Here is a 27,667-nt window from a genome sequence, read left to right as displayed (position 1 = left end):
CGCGGTCCGTGAGTTCGAGCCGCGTGTCGGGCTCTGGGCTGATGGCTCAGAGCCTGGAGCCTGCTTCCGATTCTGTGTCTCCCTCTCTCTCTGCCCCTCCCCCGTTCATGCTCTGTCTCTCTCTGTCTCAAAAATAAATAAAATGTTAAAAAAAAAAAAAATTTTTTTTTTAAATTAAAAAAAAAAGAAAATGTGAGAAACTTCTGGCCTGACCAGTCGCTTCAGCCATCAACATAATCATCCACTCTGTAATCAGTCCTGTGGGTTCCAGTCCTTTAGTAGATGTTCTAAGGATGCAAAAGAGGTTACTTAGAAATGCATGCACAAGTGCTATATGAATGTAGAATTTGGTGGCGACCAGCTAGGTGAGATTAACCAAGGAAGGCTCCCTGAAGCTGATCTCTGAACCAGATTTATAAGAAAGGGCAGTTTCGCCTGATAAAGTAACCATGACCTTCCAAATATAGCTCATTTTATTTTTTTGAAAGACAAGTTCTTATTCTCAAGTCTAAGCCATGCTATTTTTTTAATTAAAAAGATATTTTATTTTGAGAGAAAAGGGGAGAGAGGGCGCGCGCGCGCGCGCACACACACACACACACACACACACACACACACGGGTGGGGGAGGGGCAGAGACAGAAGAGAGAGGCAGAGCTCCATCTCAGGAACTGCGAGATCATGTCCTAAGCCAAAATCAGGAGTCCGATGCTTTACCAACTGAGCCACCCAAGTGCCTTTAACCCATGCTATTTTAAAACTTGTTTCCCTCATCATCTTTCTTACAGCTCCGTGAGGCTATGGCTGCCTTAAGAAAGTCAGCTCAAGATGTCCAGAAGTTCATGGATGCTGTCAACAAAAAGAGCAGCTCCCAAGATCTACATAAAGGTTAGGGTCAGGAGGTTCCCCGGTATAGGTGGGGGAGTGAATTCCTACAGAGATTTCATGGATAACTGGCTTTGGTTTAGCATCTCAGAATCCTCCTTCACCTCTTTTGGGTTCTTTAAAATATTTTTTTCTTTTTTCATTTTATTTATTTTAGAGTGTGCAAGCTGGGGAAAGGGGCATGGGTGGGCAGAGAGAGAGAGAATGTTAAGCGGGATCCATGCTCAGCACAGAGCCTGATGTGGGGCTTGATCCCAGGACCTTGGGATCATGACCTGAGCTGAAATCAACACTTGGACGCTCAACCAGCTGAGCCTCCCTGGCGCCCCTCTGTTGGGTTCTTTAGACACCAAAGGTTTTCCTTGTCTGCTTAAGTCTTTTGTCTGCTGATTTTCCGATGTGCGTATTATCCAAATACCATTTTAGCTCTGTGGTCAGGACTACTTCTAGATAGAGATTAGAAGAGAGTAACTCAGGGGTGCCTGGGTGGCTCATTCAGTTAAGCGTCCGACTTCAGCTCAGGTCATGATCTCGCAGTTCATAAGTTAAAGCCCTGCATCGGGCTCTGTGCTGACAGCTCAGAGCCTGGAGCCTGCTTCGGATTCTGTTTCTCCCTCTCTCTCTCTGTCCCTCCCCCGCTCACACTCTGTCTCTCTGTCTCTCAAAAATAAATAAAAACTTAAAAAAAAAAAAAAGCAACTCAAACTCTTGTAAAGAGGTCTGAAGAAAGCTTTATTGAATGGGGCTGTTATTAGATCCCCTGCAGAAAAATGTTTTGTAAATGCTACTTAGCATTTAATGAGTATAATTAATATTGTTAATAAAGAGCTAGAGACACTTGATGTGAGATGTTCTTGTTAATGTGAATTTCAATTTTTGCAAGTTTTTCCTATTGGCATAAATAGTTGAGTCATGTATAGTTTTTTGTGTCTGCCTGAGAGAGCCCCAGAAGTGATAAGGATCATTGATTACCCCATTTTCCATGGTTACTATATTATACCCTCTTTACTTTTCCATTCACGTTCCCAGTCTATGCCATATCTCTTTAGAACAACTTTGCTCTATTCCGTAGGAACCTTGAGTCAGATGTCTGGAGAACTGAGCAAAGATGGTGACCTAATAGTCAGCATGCGCATCCTGGGCAAGAAGAGAACTAAGACATGGCACAAAGGCACCCTTATTGCCATCCAGACGGTCGGTATGTTCAAGCTAGAAGAAGAGCTAATGAAAGGCAACCTGCAGGTCTCCATTGCCGATCATTTCTTTTCCCCCAGCCTTGCCTTTTGTCTCCCATGTAGTAGTCCTATTTACATGGAAACCAATGGTTTTTAAAATTTTTTTGTGTATCTTTTCTTTTTACTCAGGACCAGGAAAGAAGTACAAGGTGAAATTTGACAACAAAGGGAAGAGTCTACTGTCAGGGAACCATATTGCCTATGATTACCACCCTCCTGCTGACAAGCTGTTTGTGGGCAGTCGAGTGGTGGCCAAGTACAAGGATGGGAATCAGGTCTGGCTCTATGCTGGCATTGTAGCTGAGACACCAAACGTCAAAAACAAGCTCAGGTACCTGGACAGAGGATTGTAAAGAGAGTGAAGTCCAGTAGAGTGACTACTCGATCATAGATCTCACAATTAGCTTTTGTGTTCAGTCCCCAGTGGCCAGAAACCCTTGCTCTTTCTGTGCCACAGCAGTCATGTGGGTGATCCTTCTTTTTTTCTTTTTTTTCTCAAGGAGAAAACTTGGAGGAAAACTAAGAGAGGCATCAAGATTGTTAGGATAATAGGAAGGAAGGGGAGACTAAATGGTTTTAGCAGAATACGAACCTGGTAGTGGAACAAGAATAAATAACTGTTGGAAAAGTGGAGATAAGTTGGTTAGATTGAGAGGCTTCCTAACCCTTGGAAGGAACGGTAATAGGAAGAAAGTAGTAGACTGGAACATCTTCACAAGAGTGTGTCCTATTTGTGATCAAGAGTAGAAACTATGATTTCTGTAGGTCGTGCTAAAAAATATCAGAACCCCTGATCTTTCTACCATCACCTTCCTTACAGGTTTCTCATTTTCTTTGATGATGGGTACGCTTCCTATGTCACACAATCTGAACTGTATCCCATTTGCCGGCCACGTGAGTGTCCCTCCCTTTTTTCTGAGTTCCATCCATTTCCATCTCTACCTTGTATTTCTTAAGATAATCAGTTGAAAAGCCCTGATATTTTTGGTGCTTCTGTCTCAAAGAGTGTAAGTTTGATTAATATCCTTTGGGAGATCAGTTCTATTTGTCCATCTCTAGTGCTGCTGGGGCCTTTATAGCCAAAGAGTGGCACACTAAGAGATCATGACGGACTTTCAGTGGATGCTTGTATTGTAGCATGTTTTCGTTTCATTTCTAAATGGAATAAGTGTTACTTCTTTCCTAGTCTCATGCTTCATCTAACATTTGTATATATCTGTATAAATCTGCTTTCTGTAGAAGCTGTGTTAGATGGAAGCTTCATGCTGTCCTCTACACTCGTGTCTCTGGCTTGGGAATAGACTGTTACAAAGCAGTTATTTTTAATTACAGAAGAGTCAACTAACACTGCTGTGTTTCCGCATAACATGGCAGTAAATGCATTCAGGGTCCATAGAAGTAGCCTGATAGAATGAGAAGGAAGGACGAATATTTTTTTTTTTATCAATTTCATGATGCCGCCTGAGCTTTTTTTTGATTTATCTCTAGACTTATATAAAGTTAGCAAGAATTTCCACTTGAATTTTCCTTTTTTTTTTTTAAGTTTTTATTTATTTTGAGAGAGAGAGAGTGGGGAAGGGGCAGAGAGAGAGGGAGAGAGAGAGTTCCAAGCAGTTTCAACACTGTCCGCACAGAGTCCGATGCAGGGGATCAAACTCACGAACCGTGAGACCCTGACCTGAGCCAAAACCAAGAATCGGATGCTTAACCAACTGAGCCACCCAGGCGCCCCTCCACTTGAATTTTCCTAAACCAAACATCCATTTTTATGAAATGAGTGACTCATCTCTATTTGCATATTGCCTGCTTAGTATTTACCTGATCTGTGTGTGCACTTACACATTAGGTTCAGGACTTTCAGGTAGTCTTGGTTTTGCTTCCTTAAGGTTATGTTTTCTTCATTTATTTTTTCTCTCCCTCCCAACTTGAAAAATACCCAACATCTCCTGGCCAACCATTCATTTTTTCCTATCAAAACATGCCTTGGGACACCTGGCTGACTCACTGGGTGTAAAGATTACTTTAAAAAAAAAAAAAAAAAAGACCCGTCTTACCTGCCCTCTCTGAGCCTTCATTCTTCTTTGGGACAGTGAAAAAGACATGGGAGGACATAGAAGACATCTCCTGCCGAGACTTCATAGAGGAGTACATCACAGCCTACCCCAACCGCCCTATGGTGCTACTCAAGAGTGGCCAGCTTATCAAGACTGAGTGGGAAGGCACATGGTGGAAGTCCCGGGTCGAGGAGGTGGACGGCAGCCTAGTCAGGATCCTCTTCCTGGTACTGTTGTTCCCCCGTGGTTTGGAGGAAGGGTCAGGGTGGCATGGGAGAGCATAAGAGGCAGTAATGAGGATGATTTTGTCGTCCTCCATAACTTTCTTCTTTCTTGTCCTCCTCCCTGTTCTCACCATTTCGGGTCAGATTTTGCTTCGTCCTTTTGTATTTTTCTGTGATGGTTATTGAAGATAAATTCCCTGAATTTAATTATGATGCTAATCTGCATGTTGGTTTGTTTTTTTGTTTTTTTTTTTTTCTTCCTAAGGATACTCCTATTGTACATAAGCACACAGCAGGCAGTTCGACTTGTTCAGGGTCAGGGTTTTAGTAGAATAGACAAAAAGGAGGCATCAAGGAATTAGGGGTTGATGACCTTTCAAGGCCCAGGTTAACTCTTGGATCTTCTGTACATGTCCTGTTTCCCCCTCTCATACTTTTCTTAGAATTACAGTCCTTTTTGTTCCTAAGGCCTTACGATCCTTGTCACGCTTTGTAGAGTCAATATAAACACCTGTCTCTCCCGTAATTTCCTAAGGAGTGTATGATGGCTGTCATGGAGCCTGGAACATAAGTTTATTGACTAGGTAGGGAATTGGGGACTCATCAGAGAGATTTCCTTCAAGGAGGCACATGGAGGCGTATTCTCCACAGATGGCAGGATAGATTCTAGCCTTTAACCCGTTTCCCTCTATCCTTCACTCCTCCCGATCCCCTAGGATGACAAAAGATGCGAATGGATCTATCGAGGCTCCACACGGCTAGAGCCCATGTTCAGCATGAAGACCTCCTCAGCCTCCGCACTAGAGAAGAAGCAAGGGGGACCGCTCAGGACACGTCCAAATATGGGTATGTCCTGAAGTACCCTGGGGGAGGAAAGAAATGGACAAAAGCAAAGGAGATTACACACAAAAGCTGCTCTTTGTTTACCAGCATGACACTAGTGACTCCCTGGAAACGGGACCTGTGCCCTGAGTTGTTTCCAGTTGTGGCAATGGGTTTGTGGTGCTGCCCCCACACGCCGTGGCTCTGATTCTTTCTAAACGACCCCATACAGATCTGAAACGACTGGCTTAGGTTAGGGGTAGAGGTGGTAGTAGTTGCCCCTGTTGTCCACACGAGGATAACTGCTTTGTATGTTATCCATGGACTTTTTTTAAAGCCAAAAGCGCTTTTGTTTTCACATGTTCCTGGCATACTTTCTGGTTGAGTTTTCCTGATAACATGAGTTGATCAAAGAATATGTTTTTATAAGTTTTCACTAAAGTGTAACATAATTACTAACGTAAATCATTTGGGGCAGGAAGATAAAGTATTATTTGAGTCAAAGCCAGCCTGTGCCAGTATTTTCACTCTTTGGTGTAAATCATGAGAACCGAGGGTCTTAACACTCAGAATGTTGCTACTTTTTCACATTATGTAAACTGAGAACATGTATGCATGAATATATATGACGCAGCTGTCATCTTCAGTGGTCAATATCCTTTTTCCTATATAGGTGCTGTGAGGAGCAAAGGCCCTGTGGTCCAGTACACCCAGGATCTGACCAGTACTGGGACCCAGTTCAAGCCAACGGAGCCCCCACAGCCTACAGCCCCTCCTGCTCCCCCTGCCCCACCCGCTCCCCCTGCCCCCCCTGCTCCCCCTGTGTCCCCGCAGGCAGGTGACAATGAGTGAGTGATATTTTTTCTTATTTGCTAGTTTCTTCCATATTGCATTTCCATATCCTTTACTGTATGATGTCTGATCTCCTAGCAGCTTGGAAAGTCAGCTTGCCCAATCTCGGAAGCAGGTAGCCAAAAAGAGCACATCCTTCCGACCAGGATCTGTGGGCTCTGGTCATTCCTCCCCTACATCTCCTGCACTCAGTGAAAATGTTCCTGCTGGGAAACCTGGGAGCAACCAGACATATAGGTGAGAAACTCCCAGGCTCTCTGTGGGGAGGTGGCAGTGTGGACTAGATGGTCACTGTATGGAGACGTTATTTGGCTCCAAGGTGCTTAGTTAAGGTTATAATGGTGAGGAGTTTGAACTTGAAAGGACAGCTTTAACCTGGAAAGTTTCCAAGAAACAGAATGTAAAATAATTGAATTAGGAACTAAGTGCCAAGAAATAAGGAATCACTAGAAAGTCATTTGTTAAAACTTGTCACTGAATGTGGCATCATCATTGGTACAATAGAAAGGGATCACTATTGCCTCTTTCTTTGAATCACAGGAATTAGTAAAGATATCTGTAGGACACACAAAAGGGGAAAAAGCATTGGTAGAAGACTAGACTCTACTTCCATAATTCACAGGCCAAAAACGTGTTAGGAAAAAAGGTACACTGTTGAGGTAGAGATATTCTCAGTCAGTGAGGAGTAACCGGGGCCCTTCATTGTCCAGGTTTGGTGAAGCGATGGGAAACCTGACAGCTTCAAGAGCACAGCTGTTTGGGAGACAAGTGGGTTAGCCAGCTTCAGGGGTCCGTACGCAGCAGGGAGGTCCTGTTGCTGTCTTACCTGATCTCTTGCGTGTCATTTGCAGATCACCTTTAGGCCCAACAGCCTCTGCCCCAGCAGCGCCCCCAGCACCTCCCGTGCCCCCAGCCTTCCATGGCATGTTAGAACGGGCCCCAGCGGAGCCCTCCTACCGTGCCCCCATGGAGAAGCTCTTCTATTTACCTCATGTGTGCAGCTATACGTGTCTGTCTCGAGTTAGACCTATGAGAAGTGCACAGTACCGGGGCAAGAACCCACTGCTGGTCCCGCTGCTCTATGACTTCCGGCGGATGACAGCCCGTCGCCGAGTTAACCGCAAGATGGGCTTTCATGTGATCTATAAGACACCCTGTGGCCTCTGCCTTCGGACAATGCAGGAGATTGAACGCTATCTTTTTGAGACTGGCTGTGACTTCCTCTTCCTGGAGATGTTCTGTTTGGATCCATATGTTCTTGTGGACCGCAAGTTTCAGCCCTATAAACCTTTTTACTACATTCTGGACATCACCTATGGGAAGGAAGATGTCCCCCTATCCTGTGTCAATGAGATTGACACAACCCCCCCACCCCAGGTGGCCTACAGTAAGGAACGAATCCCGGGCAAGGGTGTTTTCATTAACACAGGCCCAGAATTTCTGGTCGGCTGTGACTGCAAGGATGGGTGCCGTGACAAGTGAGTTGGGAGGGTAATTGCTGGCCCTGTCCCCAACTTCATTATCCTTGCCTTTTCTCTCCATCTCTTCCTTTGTCTTATATCTGCATTCCTTCCCCCCCCCCCCCTTTACTTCCTCCCTTAGCTGGAGCTCCTGCCGGGAAGGCTGGAGTCTAACTTGGCCCCCACTGCATGACCCTGGGTACCTGTGTCCTGTGTTTGTTTCTTTCTCTGATTCTCCTTTTTCCTTTGTGTCCCTCCCATCGTGCTTTCAATTGCCATTGGTTTCATTCTGTCTTATTCTCACTCTGCTGTGTTTTCCTGTCTTTTCCTTATTCATTTACATGTATGACAGAAGAAAAGGAAACTTCACTACCACCTCCCTGCGCTTCTGTAGTACTTCCTACCTCTAAAGGAAGCCTCACAGCTCTAGCCATTGTCCTCTTCTGTCTTACTCAGGTCCAAGTGTGCCTGTCACCAGCTAACTATCCAGGCCACAGCCTGTACCCCGGGCGGCCAGATCAACCCTAATTCTGGCTACCAGTACAAGAGACTAGAAGAGTGTCTGCCCACAGGGTAAGTAGGGGAAAGCAAAGCACTTCAGAGACATTTCTAAACATTGGAACCAAAAATAGAGTAACCGAAACCAGGTATTTTATCAGTTAAACCTTATTTACTGAATTTCCAACACGTTTCTTCCTCAGACTTTCCTTGAAATGAAGACATAAGATTGAATAGAATCTAGCAATTGCAGTTAAAGATGATCTTAACTTCATAGTGTGTGTATATCCTAACAGACTGCAGTTACTCTGGGAAGTGAGATCTGTTCAGAGAGAAGTAAGCAGAGACCTGATTATATAGGACTTTTGTATATCAGAATAAAAATTAGAACCGGGGCACCTGGGTGACTCAGTCGGTTAAGCGTCCGACTTCAGCTCAGGTCATGATCTCACAGTCCATGAGTTCGAGCCCCGCGTTGGGCCCTGTGCTGACAGCCCAGAGCCTGGAGCCGGCTTCAGATTCTGTGTCTCCCTCTTTCTCTGCCCCTCCCCTGCTCATGGTCTGTCCCTCTCACTCTCAAAAATGAATAAATATTAAAAAAAAAAAAATTAGAACCAAATTCATGGTGCACTAGGAAGTTGTTTGAGAATTTTAAGCAGGCAAATGATGCCATCTGCCTTTTTTTTTTTAATGTTTTGTTTTAAATTTTATTTTGAGAGCGAGAGAACGGGAGGGGCAGAGAGAGAATCCCAAGCAGGCTCCACACCCAGTGCATAGAGCCCAGTGAGGGGCTTGATCTCACAACAGCAAGATCATCACCCGAGCTGATATCAGCAGTTGGATGCTTAACTGACTGAGCCACCAAGGCGCCCTGATTCCATCTGCCTTTTGAAAGTTACTATGGCTACTGTATAGAGACTAGGGCTTAGGACAGCAAAAGTAAAATTAGGAAGTCCACTTAGGAGATAATTATGGGAATACAGGTGAGAAGCAGTGGTTGCTGGGGCTTTACTAGAGTACACGTGGCAGTGGAGACGAAAGAGGGTAGATTTGATGGAGGCCTGTGTGACTCAGTTAAGCATCTGACTCTTGATTTCGGTTTAGGTCATGAGCTCACGGTTTGTGGGTTCGACCCCACGTTGGTCTCTGATCTGACAGTGCAGAGCCTGCTTGGGATTCTTGCTCTCCCTCTCTCTCTACTCCTCTTCTCCCCCCTCGAAACAAAGAAACAAACATTTTTTTAAAAAAAGAGGGTAGATTCGGGATGCATTTGGAGATAGAGCTCCAGAACTTGATAGATTGACTGGACTGGGAGGGAAGCAGCAGAATCCAGGACAAGTACTCTAAACTTTATAGTGGGGCAGCAAAGTGGGTGTTGGTGCTTTTTATTAAGATAGAAGGCTAGGGGAGTGGTTATCTGGTTGAAACTCATCTTTTGGCCGTGTTGTGTTTGCGGTGCCTCCTAGGCAATCCAAGGAGAAATGTCAGAAAGACAGTGAGGTTTCTGGAGAGAAGCATAAGGGCTGGACATAAAGAATTAGGAATCGGGCACCTGGGTGGCTCAGTCTGTTAAGTGTCCAACTTCGGTCAGGTCATGATCTCACCATTTGTGAGTTCGAGCCCCGAGTCGGGCTCTGTGCTGACCGCTCGGAGCCTGGAGCCTGCTTTGGATCTCTGGGATTCTGTGTCTCCCTCTATTGCCCTCTGCCCCTCCCCCACTCACACTTTGTGTGTGTCTCTCTCTCAAAAACAAATAAACATTAAAAAAAAGAAGAATTAGGAATCCTGAGCACAGGGGTGGTACATAAAGCCTGGATGAGTTCACCCAGAGAGAATATTGATAACAGAAGAGATAAGCCCTGGGCCCTCTAACTAAAGACTGAGCAGAGGAGGTGAAGCCAGCATGTAAAGGAAAGAGGAAGACAATGAAAGAGTGGGGTAAAACTTGGTAAAATGGTTATATGTGAACATGGAAACTAATAAACCTGTGTTCAGGATACATAATTAACAGGAGAAGAAAAACATCAATAAAGTAATTCAGAAATTTTCACATAGTGGAAAATGGGAAATGTTTCCAAATGGAAAATGCCAGTCACGGCCCAGCATAAAGGATGAAAACAGAGCCCCACTAAAACACAGGATAATAAAATGTAATCATTGTGTCCACAGAACACTGAAGACAAAAAAAGTCCTAAAAGCTTCTAGAGAAGAGAAGTAGACCACAAAAATAAAAGACTCAGCATATCTTCAGCCTTCTCAAAATGACATAGGGAGCTAGATGGAAATTAAGGACTCTTTTCAGAATTCTAAGGGGAAATTATTTCTAACCTAGAGTTCTAAATCCCAGGCCAGCAGTTTTAAGTGTGAAAGTAAGCTAAAGGCATTTTTTAGACATGAAATACCTCAAAATTGTCCATTATTCCCTTTCTCAGAAAGTTACTGGAATTGTTTGCCAAAATAAGGGGGAAAGTCAAGAGAGAAGAAAGCATGCTGATCCAGGAAAGAGAGGCTCTACCTCAAAAGAGGATTGAGGGGGAATCCCACAGACGGTGGAGTGAAGGGGGCTTCCAGGCTGACAGCCGTGCCCTGGACACCACGGCCAGTGTGAGCAGGGCAGCCCCAGCTGGGAGGGAAGCTCTGGGAAGATGGGTTTGGTAGGAAACCTGGTATGTCTGAGCATCTTCGCAGGAGACTGAGGCTACCAGGGAAGTCAGATGAATTTGTGCTGAATGCAAATTGCAAATGAAGCAAAGGAAAAGACAGTTAATTAGCTTTAGCTGCATCACTGTATCATGTATGTTTTAATTATAATCAAAAAATTTGAATCTTCCAGTGATGTTTAGATTTGCTAATGCTGGGCAGTAGATGAACGTTCATTGTATCTTTTTTCCTGTTTGAAATGTTTCATAAAAATATTTTCAGGGGCGCCTGGGTGGCGCAGTCGGTTGGGCGTCCGACTTCAGCCAGGTCACGATCTCGCGGTCCGTGAGTTCGAGCCCCGCGTCGGGCTCTGGGCTGATGGCTCGGAGCCTGGAGCCTGTTTCTGATTCTGTGTCTCCCTCTCTCTCTGCCCCTCCCCCGTTCATGCTCTGTCTCTCTCTGTCCCAAAAATAAATTAAAAATGTTGAAAAAAAAATTTTTTTTTAAATAAAAAATAAAAATAAAAAAAAAATAAAAAAAATAAAAAAATTTTCATATAACCACAAATAATACATCACTTCCCTGCCTGAAACTTTAATAGCTTCCCATTGTGCTGTAGATTTCATTCTAACTGTTAATCTTGGGTCACAAGACCCTGTGCTATCTGGCCCCTTCCTATCTCTCTCCCTCCAAAATTGTTCCAGCCACACTGATACTCTTTAGTTCCTGGATCCAGTCTGCCCAGTGTGTGCCAGCCTACCTCAAGGGCCTTTGTACATGCTGTGCCCTCTGCTTGCCATCCGCCCTCTGTTCTTTGCATGGTTATCTTCTTTAACCTTGAGCTCTCGGCTTTAATCGCACCTCCTCAAAAGAGACCTTTCTTGGTCACTCTAAAACTAGGTCGTTTTCACTCCCTTAATTCTCTCGTTGAGCACCCTGTTTGTATTCTTTATACCAGCTGGGCTGCTTTCATTTATGTTTTGACTTGCTTTTCTGTTTTTTCCCTTTAGCACGTAAGCTCCATGAGGATGGGGACCGGTCTTGCTCACCATGTAGCCAGCTTACCCAGGGCCTGGCACATAGTAATCACTCAAATTTTGTTGAATGATATTCAGTGTAGCTACTCTGAAAGTTTCCTATGGTGGTGATTAGACCTAAGTCCAAATCCTCACTTTTCCATTCTTAGTTGATCTTGTTTTATTAGGTGTAAACAGAGGATAGGACCATGAACACCCCCCATCCCCACTGAGGTTTTAAGGGACCTAACAAAGTTGTTTCTTGATAAGTTGCTAGTGACATGGTATGTTCAGTTTGTGAAGATTCATTGAGCTGTAAACATGTACATGAACAGTACATGGGTACTTCTGTGTATATTATGCTTTTGTAGTTTTTGGTTTTTTTTTTTTAAGTGGTGTCTATACCCAGTGTGGGGCTCCAAATCACAGCCCCGGGATTGAGTTGTGTGCTCTGCCAACTGAGCTGGCCAGGCGCCCCACTTTGTAGTTAATTTTTTAAGTTAAAAATTTAACACTCTTACAGGGCTGCTTTGAGGATAGAGTAGGATAGAGTATGTAAAGCATAATGCCAAACGCAAAGTAAATGTTCAGTGACCAGAAGTTGTTTTTACCATCTTTGTCCAAAGGGATAGGACTAATGTCATCACCTCTGTAATTATACTGGTGTCATCTTACCATAAATAGATGTTTCCCTTAAATCTGCTTATCAAGAAAATAAGTAAAATCCTAACACTGAGCAAAGTAGATGGAGCAGAAAAATTGGCACTAACTTCAGTAGTTTATTTTTTAAATAAACTGTGCACTTCCTTAAACTTGATAGAATATGAGCTCCTTGAGAGGAAAGATTGTGATTTTTTTTTCCATTGTCAGGTTTGCAGTATGTAGCACAGCTCTTGGTGTTTAGTAAATGTTCATGAAATAAAAGAATGAAAATCAGCTTTACCAGAAGAGCCCCGTGAACGTTTGTTCCAACTCCTTCTCTCTAGTCTCTTTCAGGATCTGTCATACTGGTTTCTGCTTTCCTCACATATCTTTATTTTATATTTCTATTTCTGCACATTGATGTAGCTTATCTACTGATTTTTTTTTTTTAATGTTTATTTTTGAGAGCGAGCGAGCGTGAGCAAGGGAGGGCCAGAGAGAGAGGGAGATACAGAATCTGAAGCAGGCTCTCGGCTCTGAGCTGTCAGCACAGAGCCTGATGCAGGGCTCAAACTCACAAGCTGTGGAGATCATGACCTGAGCCAAAGTCGGACACTTAACTGACTGAGCCACCCAGGTGCCCTGCCTATCTACTGATTTTAATGGCTCTTAACCTGTATTCACATCAGTTTGCTTGGCTTTTCTCCAGGCAGTAGACATTCTGGTATTCACTGTTACTAGTGCCATAAATACCTGTATAAATCACTTTTCCCTGTTCTGAATTACTTCCTTGGGCTATATTCCCAGATGAATCAAAGAGCATAAACAGTTCAGTAAATTCACTCACTTAGATCATTACCTAATAAGTGATGATACCTCAAGAGTCGTAACAGTTCTGTTACAATTAACAGGACTGCGTGGATGCTCTAGTGATCACGTTATGACTGATTTTATTGTAACTTCCTCCCAGAGTTTATGAGTGTAACAAACGTTGTAAATGTGACCCAAACATGTGCACAAACCGGTTGGTGCAGCACGGGCTCCAGGTTCGGCTACAGCTATTCAAGACGCAGAACAAGGGCTGGGGTATTCGCTGCTTGGATGACATTGCCAAAGGATCCTTCGTCTGTATTTATGCAGGTTGGTGATGAAAGAGTTACCCCTGGGGTTAGGACACCACGGGGAATTGAATCAGACAGAGGGTGAATGAGAATAAAATGCTTGACACGAGAACTTGGGAGTAAGAGGAGGCCATGATTTTCTTCTGTAAAGAACATGACAAGTGATGTGCCTGTCGGGGTGGACCAGGGAGGGACAGAAGGACAAGCAAGAAAAGGGGTGAAAGTGGACAGAGGATTTTTCAGACGAGGGATGTGGGAGCAGAGTCCAGTACGTCATTTTATCCCACATCACCCTCCTCCACCCAGAGGCTTTCAGCATAGCTGCAGATGCCCTTTTGGTAAACCAAGTGAAGAGGCAGAAAGGGATGGTAGAGAGGGCAGGATTTGAAACCAGAGTAAAGCTCCCCAGCCTCTCGTGACGACCCCGAGGAGGAGGGCATCATCAGAGACAAGGGAGAGCCCATGATGGAGGTGTTTTTGACTGTGTGCTGCTGGTATTGTGGGAAGGACCCCTACACTCTCTAAAAGATCCTCATAACCCTAGAAGGCCTTTAATTCTCTTCATTCCCAGGCAAGATCCTGACAGATGACTTTGCGGACAAGGAGGGCCTGGAGATGGGTGATGAGTACTTTGCCAATCTGGACCATATCGAGAGTGTGGAGAACTTCAAGGAAGGATATGAGAGTGATGCCCCCTGTTCGTCCGACAGCAGCGGGGTGGACTTGAAGGACCAGGAAGATGGCAACAGCGGTACAGAGGATCCCGAAGAGTCCAATGACGACAGTTCCGATGATAACTTCTGTAAAGATGAGGACTTCAGTACCAGCTCTGTGTGGCGCAGCTATGCTACCCGGAGGCAGACCCGGGGCCAAAAGGAAAACGGACTGTCTGAGACGGCTTCCAAGGACTCCCGCCCCCCAGACCTTGGGCCCTCCCATATTCCTGTCCCTCCAGCGATCCCTGGGGGTGGCTGCAATCCGCCTTCCTCTGAAGAGACACCCAAGAATAAGGTGGCCTCATGGTTGAGCTGCAATAGTGTCAGTGAAGGTGGCTTTGCTGACTCTGATAGCCGTTCATCCTTCAAGACTAACGAAGGTGGGGAAGGCCGGGCTGGGGGAGGCAGAGGGGAGGCTGAGAAGGCCTCCACCTCAGGGCTGGGCTTCAAGGATGAGGGAGACCTCAAGCAGGCCAAGAAAGAGGTAAGTGGTGGCAGAAGACTCTCAGAGCGGGAGTTTTTGTAGAACTTTGGTAATGGAACAACTTGACATGGCACACTGATTCTTCACATGTAGATCATTTATTGGATGTTTATTTCTGTGGCAAACCTGATTATCTTCCCCCTGCACCCAACACATTCCTGGTGCTTAAAGAACCAAATTATTATTTTTTTATTTTTATTTTTTAATGTTTATTTTTGAGAGAGAGCACAAATGGGGGAGGGACAGAGAGAGAGAGGGAGAAAGTTTGAAGCAGGCTCTGAGCTGTCAGCACAGAGCCCGACACAGGGCTCGAGCCCACAGACTAGGCTGTGAGATCATGGCCTGAGCTGAAGTCGGATGCCCAACTGACTGAGCCACCCAGGCACCCAAGAACCAAATTACTTTTTAACTCAATCCGGGGGAGCGAAAGTGTCTGGTTCATTCCAAAGTAAAGGATTTATAAGTAATTTTTTTTTAACTTAGTGTTATGTCAAGTTATCTACAACATTGCTGTTTTTTGTTAGAGTTAAAAACCAAGAATTGATTATAGATGTATTTTTAATGATGTTGAAACTTAACATATCACAGGTGGTGAACTCTTGTCCTTGTAAAATCTGCCCACGGTGTTTGCCTTGAGTGTGTTATGGTCTGTCATTGGGAAGGTTTAGAGAACCCTTCTCAGGGGGTGTCCTGATGAGAACACAGTTGTTACTGTTGAGCTGCAGAGGAATCTCTTTAGTGTACTTCTCACTGGCCGATGTCTTTGGAGGTCATTTGAGATGAACTCTGATTGTTGGACCTGTCACCCAGAGCCATGAAAACATCTAACCCTTCACTTGCTCTTTTCCAGGACCCCGATGACCGAAACAAGATGTCCTTGTAAGTGCTGCTGTTTCTGACCTGTTTCCCAATCTGTCTTCTCTCAAGCCTGTAAAAGAAGCCTGCCCTCTCCCACTCATGTTCAGTCTCTCTCTCTTAAAAAAAAATGGATAAATGTTAAAAAAAATTTTTTTTTAAAAGGGGCACCTGGGTGGCTCAGTCGGGTAAGCGTCCGACTTCAGCTCAAGTCATGATCTTATGGTTTGTGGGTTTGAGCCCCGTATCAGGCCCTGCACTGACAGCTCAAAGCCTGGAGCCTGTTTCAGATTCTGTGTCTCCCTCTCTCTCTGCTCTCCCCCACTTGTGCTCTTTCTCTGTCTCTTAAAAAATAAATAAATAAATAAATGTTAAAAAAAAAAAAAGCCTAAGAAACAGCCAGTAATCTGATCCCCTCTTATTCCTTCCCCTCCCTTTAGAATCACTGAAAGCTCTCGAAATTATGGTTACAATCCTTCTCCCATGAAACTTGAAGGACTTCGCCGCCCACCTAGTAAGACTAGTATGCATCAGAGCCGACGACTCATGGCCTCTGCTCAGTCCAACGCTGATGTAAGTAACCTTGTTCCTCAAGCTGTACCTCCCCCAGCCTTGTGTTTGGCGCTGAGTCTGAGGAATATTCCCCTCACCGTCTCGGGTCCTTGATGATAATTCCCAATATATCCCTTCTTATTTCTTTGGCTGTGACTTCCTGCCTTGTCTTTCTTTGCCCAGCGTCTAGTCTTTCTCTTGCTGTAGTCTTAGCCTCTTCCTGCCTGACCGTAGGAAGAGCAAGAACTTGAGTGGGTCCTCACCATTTACTCTTCTTTCTTCTCACTCTTCTGTTTTCCAGGATGTCTTAACACTGTCCAGCAGCACAGAAAGCGAGGGGGAAAGTGGGACCAGCCGGAAGCCCACCACCGGCCAGACTTCAGCCACAGCATTGGACAGCGATGATATCCAGACCATCTCCTCTGGCTCTGAAGCAGATGACTTTGAGGACAAGAAGAACATGTCTGGTAGTCTAGAATGTTGGGGGTGGTAGGAAGGAACGATCAGAAAGTTGGGATAGAGGCTTTTTTAAGGAAGCTAAGGAAGTAGGACGAAAAAATTCAGATCTTAAGAGTTGACACATGTCTGGGAGGGTTTTCTGACTCCCAGCTCAACTGTTCGACGCATCCCCTTCCTCTCTCCTTTCCACTTCCCCACTCTTTCCTCTCAGCTTTACCCAACAGATGTAATCCTGCTTGAAAAAAACTGCCAGTTAGGATCTTTGCCCCAAGGGCCCAGCTAACTGGCATTCCTGCAGTGCAGTGGGTGGGATGGAAACGGGGGGGGGGGGGGGTGGTAGAATGTCGAGAAATGGGATAGGGCCTAAGCCCGTTCTCCTTCCTGTCCAGGTCCAGCAAAGCGCCAGGTGGCAGTAAAATCAACCCGGGGCTTTGCTCTTAAGTCAACCCATGGGATTGCCATTAAATCAACCAACATGGCATCCGTGGAAAAGGGGGAGAGCGCACCTGTCCGTAAGAACACACGCCAGTTCTACGATGGGGAGGAGTCTTGCTACATCATCGACGCCAAGCTCGAAGGCAACCTGGGCCGCTACCTCAATGTGAGACCCCCCTCCCCCTCACCTCTAGATGCTGGATTATCGTACCATCGTCAAATTTTTTGTTCTTTTAACAAAAGAACAGTTCTTTTAACTGTATAAACCCACCTTTTCTTGTCAGCAATTCTTGATCTCGAGCATCTTAAAGAGGTAGCTTTCTTTCAAAACTCCACTGTGATGGGGAGGAGCACATGGCATATTTTATCCAACTCCTGCTTACCCCACAAAGCCGGGTTCTGTTTCCTCGTTTCTTATGCATCCTGTCCTTAAACCCACAGCACAGCTGCAGCCCCAACCTGTTTGTCCAGAATGTCTTTGTGGACACTCACGATCTTCGCTTCCCCTGGGTGGCCTTCTTTGCCAGCAAGTAAGAGGGGATCAGGGAGGGGGGTGGGGGGGAAGAGCAGCATTCTGTCTGTGCTCCCGTGCCGCATGCACCTGGTGGCTGCCTTCACCGAACCTGTCCCTTCCTTCCTGTCCAGGAGGATCCGGGCCGGGACTGAGCTGACTTGGGACTACAACTATGAGGTGGGCAGTGTGGAAGGCAAGGAGCTGCTGTGCTGCTGCGGGGCCATTGAATGCAGGGGGCGGCTTCTGTAGAGGACAGCCTTCTCAACGTCCCGAACCCTTCCCAAAGCATCCTTTCCTCAGGAACTGGGTCTTCCTGACTCTCCGACTCTGACCCTGCCTCCAGTCGTGCCCCTCCCCCGGCTCCTAGTAGGTAGAAATTGGGGCTCTGGATCAGGAGGTCCCTTCCAATGTGGTGCTAGCAGGCAAGGTCCCTCCTCCACCTCCTGAAGCGCCAGGGGTGGGGAGAGGTCACCACACCAACCTGGGCCTGACATCCATCGGTCCTCCTGTTACTCCTCCCTCCCAGCCTGTGTGTGTTCAAGTGTCCATGCTTCTGACAGACTTTATTCCTGGAATAAGGGCTGTGCGTTTACTATCCTTCATTTGTATGGTTTCTTGAACGTCTTTTAACAAGATGTTAAAACTAAGATTGTGATTTGATTTCTCTTTCTCGGTCCCCACACTTCTAGCTCTGGGTCTGTCTGGAACAGCACTGTTTCCCCGCCCCCACCCTTCCCAAGGTGGAGCTGTCATTAATCTCTTACCCTCCCTACCTTGGTTTTTTCTTATTTGCCATATGAAATTTAAAAATGAAAACATTACATAACCATGAGGAAGACTACCTTAGTTTATTTAGTTGATCCCCCTTCGCAGTTCCTGCTAGTCTCAGACACTTGTTGCCATGTTTTCATCTTTAATATATTTTAATTAAAAAAAAAAAAAAAACACCATTAACAGTACATTTTGGTCTGAAGTGGTCCCTCTGCTCAAATGCCAGGTGCTAGCTGTAATTCTGGCTTGAAAACCAAAACACCGAATGTTTAATAAATAAAAATTAGAACTAGTTGCCATTCTATTCCAAACCAGCTAGCCTAGGGAAAGAGGCCAGAGAAAGGCAGTAAGATCTTGGACCTGTGACTAGAGAGAGCTGGCAGAGAAGTGACACGTAGACCGGCCGAACAGTCCCAGTGTGGCTCCTCCTTTTTGGCAGAGGTAGGGCAGGGGTCATATGTACCCTCCTACACTCAATTCATTTGTGTCTTTGGAGGGAAAAAAGTGAAAGCTCAGCTTTGGTTTCTGGCCCAAGTTAGGGAGCCTAGAAAGGTGAGCCTTGGTCCATCTTTGGCAGAATGAGGCCCACAGGTGGCACAGTAAGGCACGACCCTGGCTCTGGAGGTCAGGGGGTCAGAGGCAAACAGCTGGGGCCAAATTCTGAAGAATAAGGAATGTGAGTTGTAACCCCCACCCCCAGAGCTGAGGAAGGGCCTCAAAAACAACAGTACACCTTGGAAAAAAGAGAGGAAAAGAAGTCCATCCCCCTCTAACAAAGGATGTACCAGCCTCCCCTCTACCTGGGGATTGGCTGGTTTGAATTTGGTTTAAAGGCAACTGGGTGACAAAGAAGCAGGGGGCTGGGACACAGAAGAACTTTCTCCTTGCTTTCTGCTTCCCAGCCCCCCTCCCCAGCCCCCAGGGCTCAAAGTGGCCCTGTGGGGAGGAGGGACTAGTTCCTTGGCTTTATGCATTAATCTGAGGGGCAGCAGGGACAATGGTTCAGTCATTCTTACGATGGTTGTTACTGATGACAGGGTGGCCGACAGGGTGGCCGTTGGCTAGTGGCCGGCTCTTTGCTCCTCCCCCTGCTATAGCCTCCTCCCCCTCTGAGCTCTCGGTTTCTTCCGGGTCACTGCGTTCATCTTCTACCAGCTGTGGAAGGGATAAGAAGGGTTACTCGCTGTCCTCAAACCCCCAAGAAATGCCTCTCTCAGCAGGCTTGTCCTGCTTTACCCAGGGCCCCACAGTAGTCTCTTAGCAGGTTGCTGGTACGGGAGGGAGTTTGGGTGGTTTCTAGAGTTGAAGGTAGTGGGGCCTACAGAGCATTCACCTTTCCAGTTATGAACTTGTGGGCCATGCGCAGAATGAAGTAGGCCCAGAAGACATGTAGCAGCTGTAGCACTCCCATCATGGAATTAAAGAAGTAGTAGCCAAAGAAGGCAGGGTAGAGCTCCAGTGGGTACACCACGGTGCAGTGCAAGATCCTGCAGCGGAAAAGTAGAGGGAATTGTAAACACACAGAGGAGGGGGCAGGAAGAGGCAAGACTCCTGATTCCTTGAGGACAGGAGTGTCATCTGGCCTCCTACTCACCAGAAGGGCAGGATGACCAGTCGGGTGATGATGAAGACAATGGCGAAGACAATGAAGATGTTGTTGCAGGTGTTTTTCCATCCCGCATAGTTAAACATCTTGGCCGACTGCATAGATAGCCCCATCCATCATCACAGGCTCCTGACTCTCCCATATATGTTCATACACACGCTGGCTCTGTGCCCCCCGCTTCCTTGGTCCCAGGAACATCAACAGCACCACCACCACCACCACCACCACTACCACCCCCTGCAAAAAAGGGAGAGGGATGGAAGAACCTGCACCAGAGTCTCTAGGTTTGAAGAAATGGCCCAGGAAGCCTGACCTCTAGCAGGTAGTCAGAAGAGTCATGAAGAGCCATGATCAGAGTCCCTGCTCGGATGTAATTGGCAAACCAGGAGAAGCTGATGAGGATGATGGTAGCCACGTGGTGGATGATCTGTTCCTTGAAATCCTGAAGGAAAGATGCAGGCTCCAGGGCACTATTAACTGTTCCCCAGCCCCCACTATTCCTACCTCCCCTTCCCCTTTGTGCCCCTCAACCCACAGCTCCATCCAAATACCCAGAAATCAAAGCGGGGGCTCTTCCTCCCAGGGATTTATCTTGGTTCCTTAGGCTTAATGGCACAGCTCCCTGACCCACCTTTCGCTTGACATCAGAGGCAATGCTGAAGAGCAGGGACCAGTAGAAAGAAAGTTCAATCATGTAGTACCAATACTGGGAAGGGATGGTGCTCTGGGAGAGCGAAGAGAAAGAAAGGTAAGGGGCCCTGGAGCAGCAGGTCCCAAGAGTCTCACCTGTCCAAACCCAGCCCTTCTAGCTCAAAGTGCTTTAGCACCATGACTCCAGTGCCTTCTGCCATGTGTTCCAGAGATCCTCTCTTCACAAGGGCATGTGTGTCCTAGTCCTGTCCTACCTTGATGCTATATAATGAGTCAGGACCCCATTTCATACCTGTATGGGATATCCCTCCCAAACCTTCTTCATGTCATAGAACCAGGGTTTCTGCAGAGAGACAGTGAGAGGTTAAAAGAGGAGGGACCCAAGTTCTGTGGCCTCATCCCACCTTACTAGAGAGCCTACTCCCACCTCCCATTAATCCCCACTCACATCCACAATGACGGCCATGCCAGCAATGAAAGCGATCAGATAAAAGGTGAATCTCCAGCTGCAAGAGGAAGCAGAAAGGACTGGAAGAGTGGCATAGCCCTCCAGCCACCCCCAAGTGCCCCCAGATATCCTCTCAATATCATTAGTAACCAAATTCACCTGCTCACCTAGGTACAGCCTCTCCTCGCACAGGGCCATGGCCCACCCCTCCCAGCAAGATACATCAGAGCTTCCTCTGCCGCCCAGTTTCTCCTGCCCCAACCTCCCCTACCTGGCTTCTCGGAACTTCTTGAGGAGACTGGGCCGGTCCTGGTTGCGGCGGCGCCGGAACCAGCGCTCTACCTGGCGGCCAGAGAGCCCGCTCTGCCGTGACAGGAGCTCTACCTCTGCCTGGGTGTCGTGAGGAAGCCCCATTACCATCCGGCTTCGGCTCCCCCACCCTCCCGCCCTCTCCCAGCGAGAAGCTAGGTCGGCACCCCTGCCCTCTCCTCTCTTCACCTACCAGGGTTGGCCCTGCAGCCTGCCCCCTCCCTCTGCCCTCCCCTCCTCAGCACCCAGTGACTGCCAGGCTGGGGTCTGCGGCTCAAACCTGTTTGGGCTGCTTGCCACTGGTCTGGTAGAAATGCTCCAAGGTGGGGTTGGGAGGTGCCCGCAGCCGAGTTTTCTCCTTTATGTTCAGGAGGGCAGCCAGTGGGGTGGCCACGTAACTGAGGAAGGGATAGGAGTGAGAAGTGTCTGGCTCTCTGGAAGCACCTCAGTGTCTCAGTAGCCCCTACACTGGGAGGGGAAAGGACTGCAAGCTCAGGCAACTTTATCCTGGGCCTCAGTTTCCCAGCAACCCTCTCTCTGGCCTCCATGGGCTGCCCAGAGCTGACAAAGCTGCCTGTGTTCACAAGTGACCGGGCGGGAGCGGGGAGGGGGAGAACAAACGACCATTGAAGGAGAGGGCCTGGGGGTGCTGAACCCTCAGGAAGACAATGCTGCCTTCAGTGGGGGGCACACAGGAGGCAGGGATCAGTGGGGGGGTGCACAGTAGGCAGGGATCTGTGGGGGGCGCACAGTAGGCAGGGATTGGGGTGGCCAGAAGAGCGGGACCCAGCGCCAATTAAACAGCAAGAGACGGACTTGAAATGCGAGAAATTTCACTGTGTCTGGCAGCCAAGGAAGGCATGGGGGTAGGGGCAGTATGCTCACAGCTCAAAGAAGTATCGAACGATGAGGAAGAGCAAGGCCAGGGGTAGTGTGATGTAGAGGTCTGAGGCTTTGGCATAGACACGTCCATCCCGGTCTTCTAGATCAGCCCAGGTTAAGTTCACAGGCAGCCACAGCCGTTCCCACCAGAAGTAGTCATACAGGGTCTGGAGCATCCTGAGTGAGGAGGGGGGAAGGGAGAGGGCATCACAGGGGGCAGCTATGGGGGAAAAGAGAGATGAAAGTTTCCATGGTGTAACAAAGGAGAAGGGGACAGAGATTCAAGCCCTGGATTCTGGTCCTGGCCAATGGCCTCGGACAAATCAGCTTCTTCATCTGCAACATGGTGCCTTTCCAGTTCTAACATTTACTGTTTTTAGCAACTGAAGGGTGATGCTAACAACCCCCAGGAGTCCCAATTCTCTAGAACTAAGAACCTTGGGGTCTTCCAGTCATGTTGCTACCCCAGCACGGAGGACAGGCAGGATCTGGCCCTAGAGGCTGTAACCAACAATCTGAGTAAAGGAGGCACCCTCCCCCATCCCACTCTTCAGCTACCCCCTCCATCCCTCAAGCCAACCCACAGCTGGAAGCTTCCCTGTCAGGGAAGCCCCGAAAACAGATTGCAGGGCTGAGGCGACCCTACCTCCTCCTTCCCTACAACCCATCCAGGTAACAGGTCCCTAGGGAAAATTAAGAGGCTGGAGTACAGTAAAATGATGTCCCTAAAGGATGCTGAGCCCCAGGACAATCAGTGGACCTCAAACTATCACACACAAGATTAACACCCCATGCTGAGACATCCAATCCCAGCAAATAAGGCTGAAGAACTCTTAACTGAAGCCTCTTTTCAGAAATAAAGTGAAAGCAAGGCTGCAAAGGATCAGGGATTGGGGGACAGACCATGGTGACAGCAGACCAAGACATCTGGTGGGACTAGGAACTATTTCTTCCTAAGGCTCATCTAGAAAATAAAACCCTAACTAGTCTGCAGGGGAACACCCATCACAAATACTCTCAGATAATAAAAGCTGTTGCTTCCCCCGCAGCCCCACCTTTTCCTCCACTGTTAGAGAAAGGATCACCAGGGTGGTAGTGACCAACCACTTGGATACCAGAATGAGGGAGGATACAGACCTCCTTTGACATATCCTACACAGCCACTGTCTGTGGCTCCCGAGGGGGACAGCAGCCGCTTGGAGCTAAGAGCAAGATGGTCCTGAAGCGTCAGTGATGCCGGTACCAACACAATACCTGGCAGTCCTGGGACTCAGCAATGAACGCCAGCAGGATGGCAAGGGCAGAAGTTTCCAGGCTCCCAGCCCTCATCCTCCCAGGAGGGAAGAGAGGTGATGGTATTCAGGCTGGCCTTGGAATGAAGCGCTGACACAGAAGGAAGGTGGTCTCCTCCCACCCAGGGAGGAAAGAGAGTGGGGAGATTGTTCTCCACTGTGAATTGGACACCAGTTGGTGCCACTGGCTGAAGGCTGATCAGATCTCAGCTGAGCTGGGCTGGTCCTCCAGCTGCTCTTCCAACAGCTCCGCCCACACCCACCACAGAAGCACTTGCGAAATCCCTCTCAGCCTGTCACGGGTCATTATTCCAGCTCAAGGACTTTACCCTCTTGTCCCCACTCCTGGTCACTGCTCTCAGATGAAATCAGAGGTCAGCACTGACAATAAAGGAGCTTCAGCTTCACCTTCCCCCAGTCTCTCTCTCTCTCTCTCTCTCTCTCTCTCTCTCTCACACACACACACACACACACACACATTCTCTCTCTCTCTCTCTCTCTCTCTCTCTCTCTCTCTCTCTCCAGGCCTCAGGTCCTGAGGGCATTCATTGCCCCTTCCCCCTCCACCTTAGCCAGAATAAATATTTAATCAGTTAAAGAGATGGAACCTTTTTGAACTGAACAAAATTAAACATAAGTATCCACAGTGTAACTTTACCCACACGACCATATGTACGACACACTTTTATCCTGGAGAAAAGATAGAGAAAATTTAATGGAGAGGGGGCAAGGTAAAAGGCCTAGGATGTGCTAGCACATCTCTGGATCCTCCTTTCCACATTCTTAGCTTAGCTAGATTGGAGGTAGGGAAGTACACCTGACATGTCCCCTGACTGCTGTCTCTTAGAGCCCAACTTGTCATTCACTGAGATCTAAAGCCAAAGGTACAGACAGGCCTGGAGATTGTGCCCCATCCCTACACTGGTCAGTGAAAACTGGCAGGAAGTTTCTCTTGTCAGGGACATTTTGAGGATTAAAGATTCAGAAGACCGGCTGGGGTCCTAGAGGGTAGGAGTGGGGCCCCTCTCCCTGACTCCTGGGGTCCAGGAACGTCTTCTGCCAGTCTATCCCTCCAAAGAAAGTGAGAAGCTGGGGAAGCTGGCAGAAAAAGTGTCAGAGAGTGGTCAAGGGCAATCACCAGGATAGTGCAACTATCTCAACCCCAGGACAAGATAGCACTCATCCCCTTCCCATCCCAAACAGGGAAAGCCAAAGAATATGGTGTGTCAGGAGCTCAGAGATGCAGATTCATGGGGGCTCTCTCACACTTGGCTTTCAGTCTTTCTGTGACCACAGCCCTCCCTTGCGGCCCAGCCTAGGACTTCCATTAGCAGAGGAATGCTACCCCCTCCCTGCCCACCCTTCCCCACCCTGGGCCTAGCCCAGCAGGGAGAAGCACCAGATTCAGCAGGGTCAGGACTTCTGACTCAACACGGGGGGGGGGGTGAACAACAGGGGCTCCCAGCGCCCTGCTTACACACCCCCACAGAAGCAACAAGTCTGCTCCCAGAGGCAGCCCTGGTGGCTTCTTAGCACCAGCCCATCAAGCCAAGAAGGCAGGATATCTACTTGGCCTAGGGAAACAACCCTGCTTTTCCAGCAAGTTGGCCCTCAGGGTAGATACTTGATTTTCTGCTGGAGAAATCACACCTACAGATGTTTTTCCACTCACAGAATTTACTCCTGACACACACATGAAGAGATGATAGGGTGTGTATGCATCTGTGTGTGTGTCTCTCTCACATACATACACACATATACACATGTACACACACATACACACCTGCCTCAGAGACACAGATGCCACTTTCTGAGGCACAGGCTGGAAAGGGGCCAGCAGAGCAGGGATTTCATGGGCATTGGATTACCAGGAACTTGAACAGGGCTCTGCCCCACCCCCACCCTTTACCCCAACTCTGACTGACCCCTCCCACACACTCAGAGATGGATGAAAAGGGGCAGAGGGTACCCATGGGGGCTTGTAAACCCAGAACGCTTAGAGGGCAGAAGTTGGAGTTGGTGGGGAAGGGATGTCCGACTCAATGTGAAAAGTCTCTCTGGCTCTTAGAGTTTGGAGATATGATTGAGGAAAACAGGATCAGCAAAGGAGAGAGTGACAAACACAGGGTCCCACAGGCTTGAGGGACTACAAAAAAGCGGGAGGACCCAAATGGTCTTCCAGTTGAAAAGTCTCTTTTCAGGCAGCAACAGCACCTCAGGAACTAGATGAAGCCCACAGGAGGTGTGTCATTGTTCCAGGCCGCAGTGTAGGTCCCCAAATTTAGCTTGTCTAAGCTGCCCCGCTAGAGGCCCCAACACACCCAAATACTGCATGTGACTACAGCCTCCAGGGGCAGGGAGAGGCAGGCAGGTTGAAGAGGCTGAGCCAGGCAGTGCTGTAAAGAATCAGTGGCCTATGGCCAGTGACAGGGGAGAGAGGAGGCCCGCCCTCCCAGGGGGAAAGCAAAGGCCCCAGTGAAGGGAGTGGACTGTAGGGTGCCAAGGGAGACAAGGAACTCTGTCTGTTTAGAAGAGAGAGTGTGTGCAGGTCACTTTATGATTAAGGCCAGGCCCGGAGACACAAAGCTGCAGACAAGTCCTTATCCCTAGAGCCCCACCACAAGTGCAGCTGGCCACCCACATTTAGATTAGGTGATCTGGACTTTGGTACGGGGGCAGCGACCCTTCCAGCACCAATGCAGGGTGACTGCCTCCTGGAGGCCTTCCCAGACTCAGCTCCCTCCTCCATTCCTCAGGGTCCCCAGAGTCCCCCTGACTACTGAGTCTAGCAACTCAAGTGACTTAAGCCCAGGTTTTGATGCCAGGGGCCTGGCTTGGGGAGAGAGAGAAACCCCCAAGCTCAGGCCAAAGATTAGCGCCACACACCTGCCATTAACCTACTTGCCAGAGAGCCTCCAGGCCGGTAATTAACAAGCTGTGGCCCAGAAAACCAGTTTCACCGGCAGCTTCCCCCCTCCCCACCCCTGCCACACACACCCCATAACGGTATAGGAGCCTTAGCCTTGGGGGGCCGGGGCAGACGCAAGAGCCACTCCTTCCTGTTTCCCGTTAAGCACATGGACGCTCTGACCTCCCTCCCGGAGCGGGCACTGAGGACCAGCCCGAGGAAAAGTCTGCACGACCCCCCGTCTCCCTCCCACCCTGGTCGCGGGCCCGCCGCTAGGGCGGGGGGGGGGGGGGGGGGGCTGGGGGGAGACTCTCCTCCCCAACAAAGGGGCGCCGGCGGCTCGGGCCCTCCGCGAGCGGCTCCGGGTGCCTCCCTTCAGCCCCTACCTGTTGCCAGGAGGGCTGGCTTCTTCAGGCCCGGGGCACCCGGCCAGCCTGCCCTCCGGCGGCGCTGGGGGCCCGGCCGCTCCCGCGAGGCGCTCCGGCCCGCCCTGCCCCCGGCCCGCCGCCATGAGCACCCCGCGCACGCGCCCCCGCGCCCCGGGGCCGCCGTCCCCCGCCCCCAGCCCCGCTGCCCGGAGCTCGCGCCCCGGTGCCCCTGCCCGGCCGCCCCCCCCGCCCCCTCCGCGGCCAGGGCCCTCTCCGCGGAGCCGCGTCGGAGCGGCCCCCACTTCTCCCAACTTTTCGGCGGCCGCTCCCCGCCCCTGCGCGCAGCGCCTGCGGCTCCCGGGCCGGGGTCCCCCACTCACTCGGCGGCGGCAGCGGCGTCGCGGGGCTGGCCGGGCCGGGAGCCGCTGCTCCGTGTCTCTGGGCGTCCGAGCTCCGCACCCCCCCCCCCCTCCGGACTGGCTCGGCTCGCTCCTCTCCTCCCCCTTCCGCCTGCCCGCCCGCCCGCTCCCTCCCTCCTTCTTCCTCCTCCCGCCGAGCCCTGCACGGCTGCGTCCGAGCCCAGCCCCGGAGAGCAAGGCCGCGGGCGGCCCAGGAACCGGGAGACTGGGCGTGGGCCTGCGGCCCGGCGACGGCAGGGGCAGGGGCGGGGAGGGAGAGCGGGCGGCGGGGCCCGGGCCTCTGCGCCCAGCCCCGCTCCCGCCGCCTCTTCCTCGGCCCTCGGACCCGCGCCCGCTGCGGTCGCCGCACCCCGGAGCAGCCCCCGAGCAGGGGAGGCAGGTGCGGGCCCGGCGGCCGCGCTGGGCTCTCCCCTCGGGGGGCAGACCCGCGAGATGCCCGCGAACGCGCACCTGCCGGCTCCCGACTGCGGTCGGCGACCTCAGCCCAGGTGCCCCCGACCAGTTGCCACCTTCCACCTCCCGCCGCACTGGGCAGCAGAGGGGGGAAGGT

At 49.2% G+C, this 27,667-nt stretch overlaps 2 protein-coding genes across 10 annotated transcripts in view; one reads left to right on the top strand and one right to left on the bottom strand.

Annotated features, from left to right (window-relative positions):
• SETDB1 (SET domain bifurcated histone lysine methyltransferase 1) overlaps nucleotides 1-17,858 on the top strand; it is a 34,506-nt gene extending 16,648 nt beyond the window's left edge. For 2 of the 6 annotated variants that reach the window (XM_049616333.1, XM_049616332.1), the window contains exons 5-22: nucleotides 788-887; nucleotides 1,957-2,082; nucleotides 2,249-2,450; nucleotides 2,940-3,013; nucleotides 4,210-4,400; nucleotides 5,114-5,243; nucleotides 5,893-6,067; nucleotides 6,150-6,308; nucleotides 6,923-7,549; nucleotides 7,988-8,104; nucleotides 13,298-13,467; nucleotides 14,020-14,648; nucleotides 15,499-15,527; nucleotides 15,944-16,076; nucleotides 16,357-16,522; nucleotides 16,904-17,115; nucleotides 17,391-17,479; nucleotides 17,595-17,858. In XM_049616333.1, coding sequence (XP_049472290.1) covers nucleotides 788-887; nucleotides 1,957-2,082; nucleotides 2,249-2,450; nucleotides 2,940-3,013; nucleotides 4,210-4,400; nucleotides 5,114-5,243; nucleotides 5,893-6,067; nucleotides 6,150-6,308; nucleotides 6,923-7,549; nucleotides 7,988-8,104; nucleotides 13,298-13,467; nucleotides 14,020-14,648; nucleotides 15,499-15,527; nucleotides 15,944-16,076; nucleotides 16,357-16,522; nucleotides 16,904-17,115; nucleotides 17,391-17,479; nucleotides 17,595-17,712 — 3,447 coding nt within the window. In that variant the 3' untranslated portion in view covers nucleotides 17,713-17,858. The other 4 variants (XM_049616334.1, XM_049616335.1, XM_049616336.1 and 1 more) reach the window with 4 other exon arrangements.
• Nucleotides 17,859-18,392: 534 nt separating this feature from the next.
• Nucleotides 18,393-27,158, bottom strand: CERS2 (ceramide synthase 2). 4 transcript variants are annotated; one of them, XM_049616339.1, is made up of 11 exons: nucleotides 27,079-27,158; nucleotides 22,134-22,307; nucleotides 21,529-21,646; nucleotides 21,211-21,329; nucleotides 20,940-20,997; nucleotides 20,784-20,834; nucleotides 20,472-20,564; nucleotides 20,154-20,282; nucleotides 19,829-19,935; nucleotides 19,568-19,721; nucleotides 18,393-19,389 (listed from the first exon to the last, which is right to left on the bottom strand). In XM_049616339.1, the coding sequence occupies exons 2-11, from the start codon at nucleotides 22,304-22,306 to the stop codon at nucleotides 19,237-19,239; spliced, it is 1,155 nt and encodes a 384-aa protein (XP_049472296.1). In that variant the 5' UTR covers nucleotide 22,307; nucleotides 27,079-27,158; the 3' UTR covers nucleotides 18,393-19,236. The 4 variants fall into 4 exon arrangements, with proteins under 4 accessions (XP_049472296.1, XP_049472297.1, XP_049472295.1 ...); XM_049616340.1 differs by having other exon boundaries at nucleotides 22,134-22,350; nucleotides 27,079-27,157; XM_049616338.1 differs by lacking the exon at nucleotides 27,079-27,158 and adding an exon at nucleotides 26,717-26,799.
• Between the last annotated feature and the right edge of the window lie 509 nt (nucleotides 27,159-27,667).

The sequence above is a fragment of the Panthera uncia genome (assembly GCF_023721935.1).
Source record: "Panthera uncia isolate 11264 chromosome C1 unlocalized genomic scaffold, Puncia_PCG_1.0 HiC_scaffold_4, whole genome shotgun sequence".
Classification (NCBI taxonomy): Eukaryota; Metazoa; Chordata; class Mammalia; order Carnivora; family Felidae; genus Panthera; species Panthera uncia.
The sequence above is the reverse complement of the archived record's forward strand: the minus strand, read 5'-3'. Positions and strand labels throughout refer to the sequence as shown.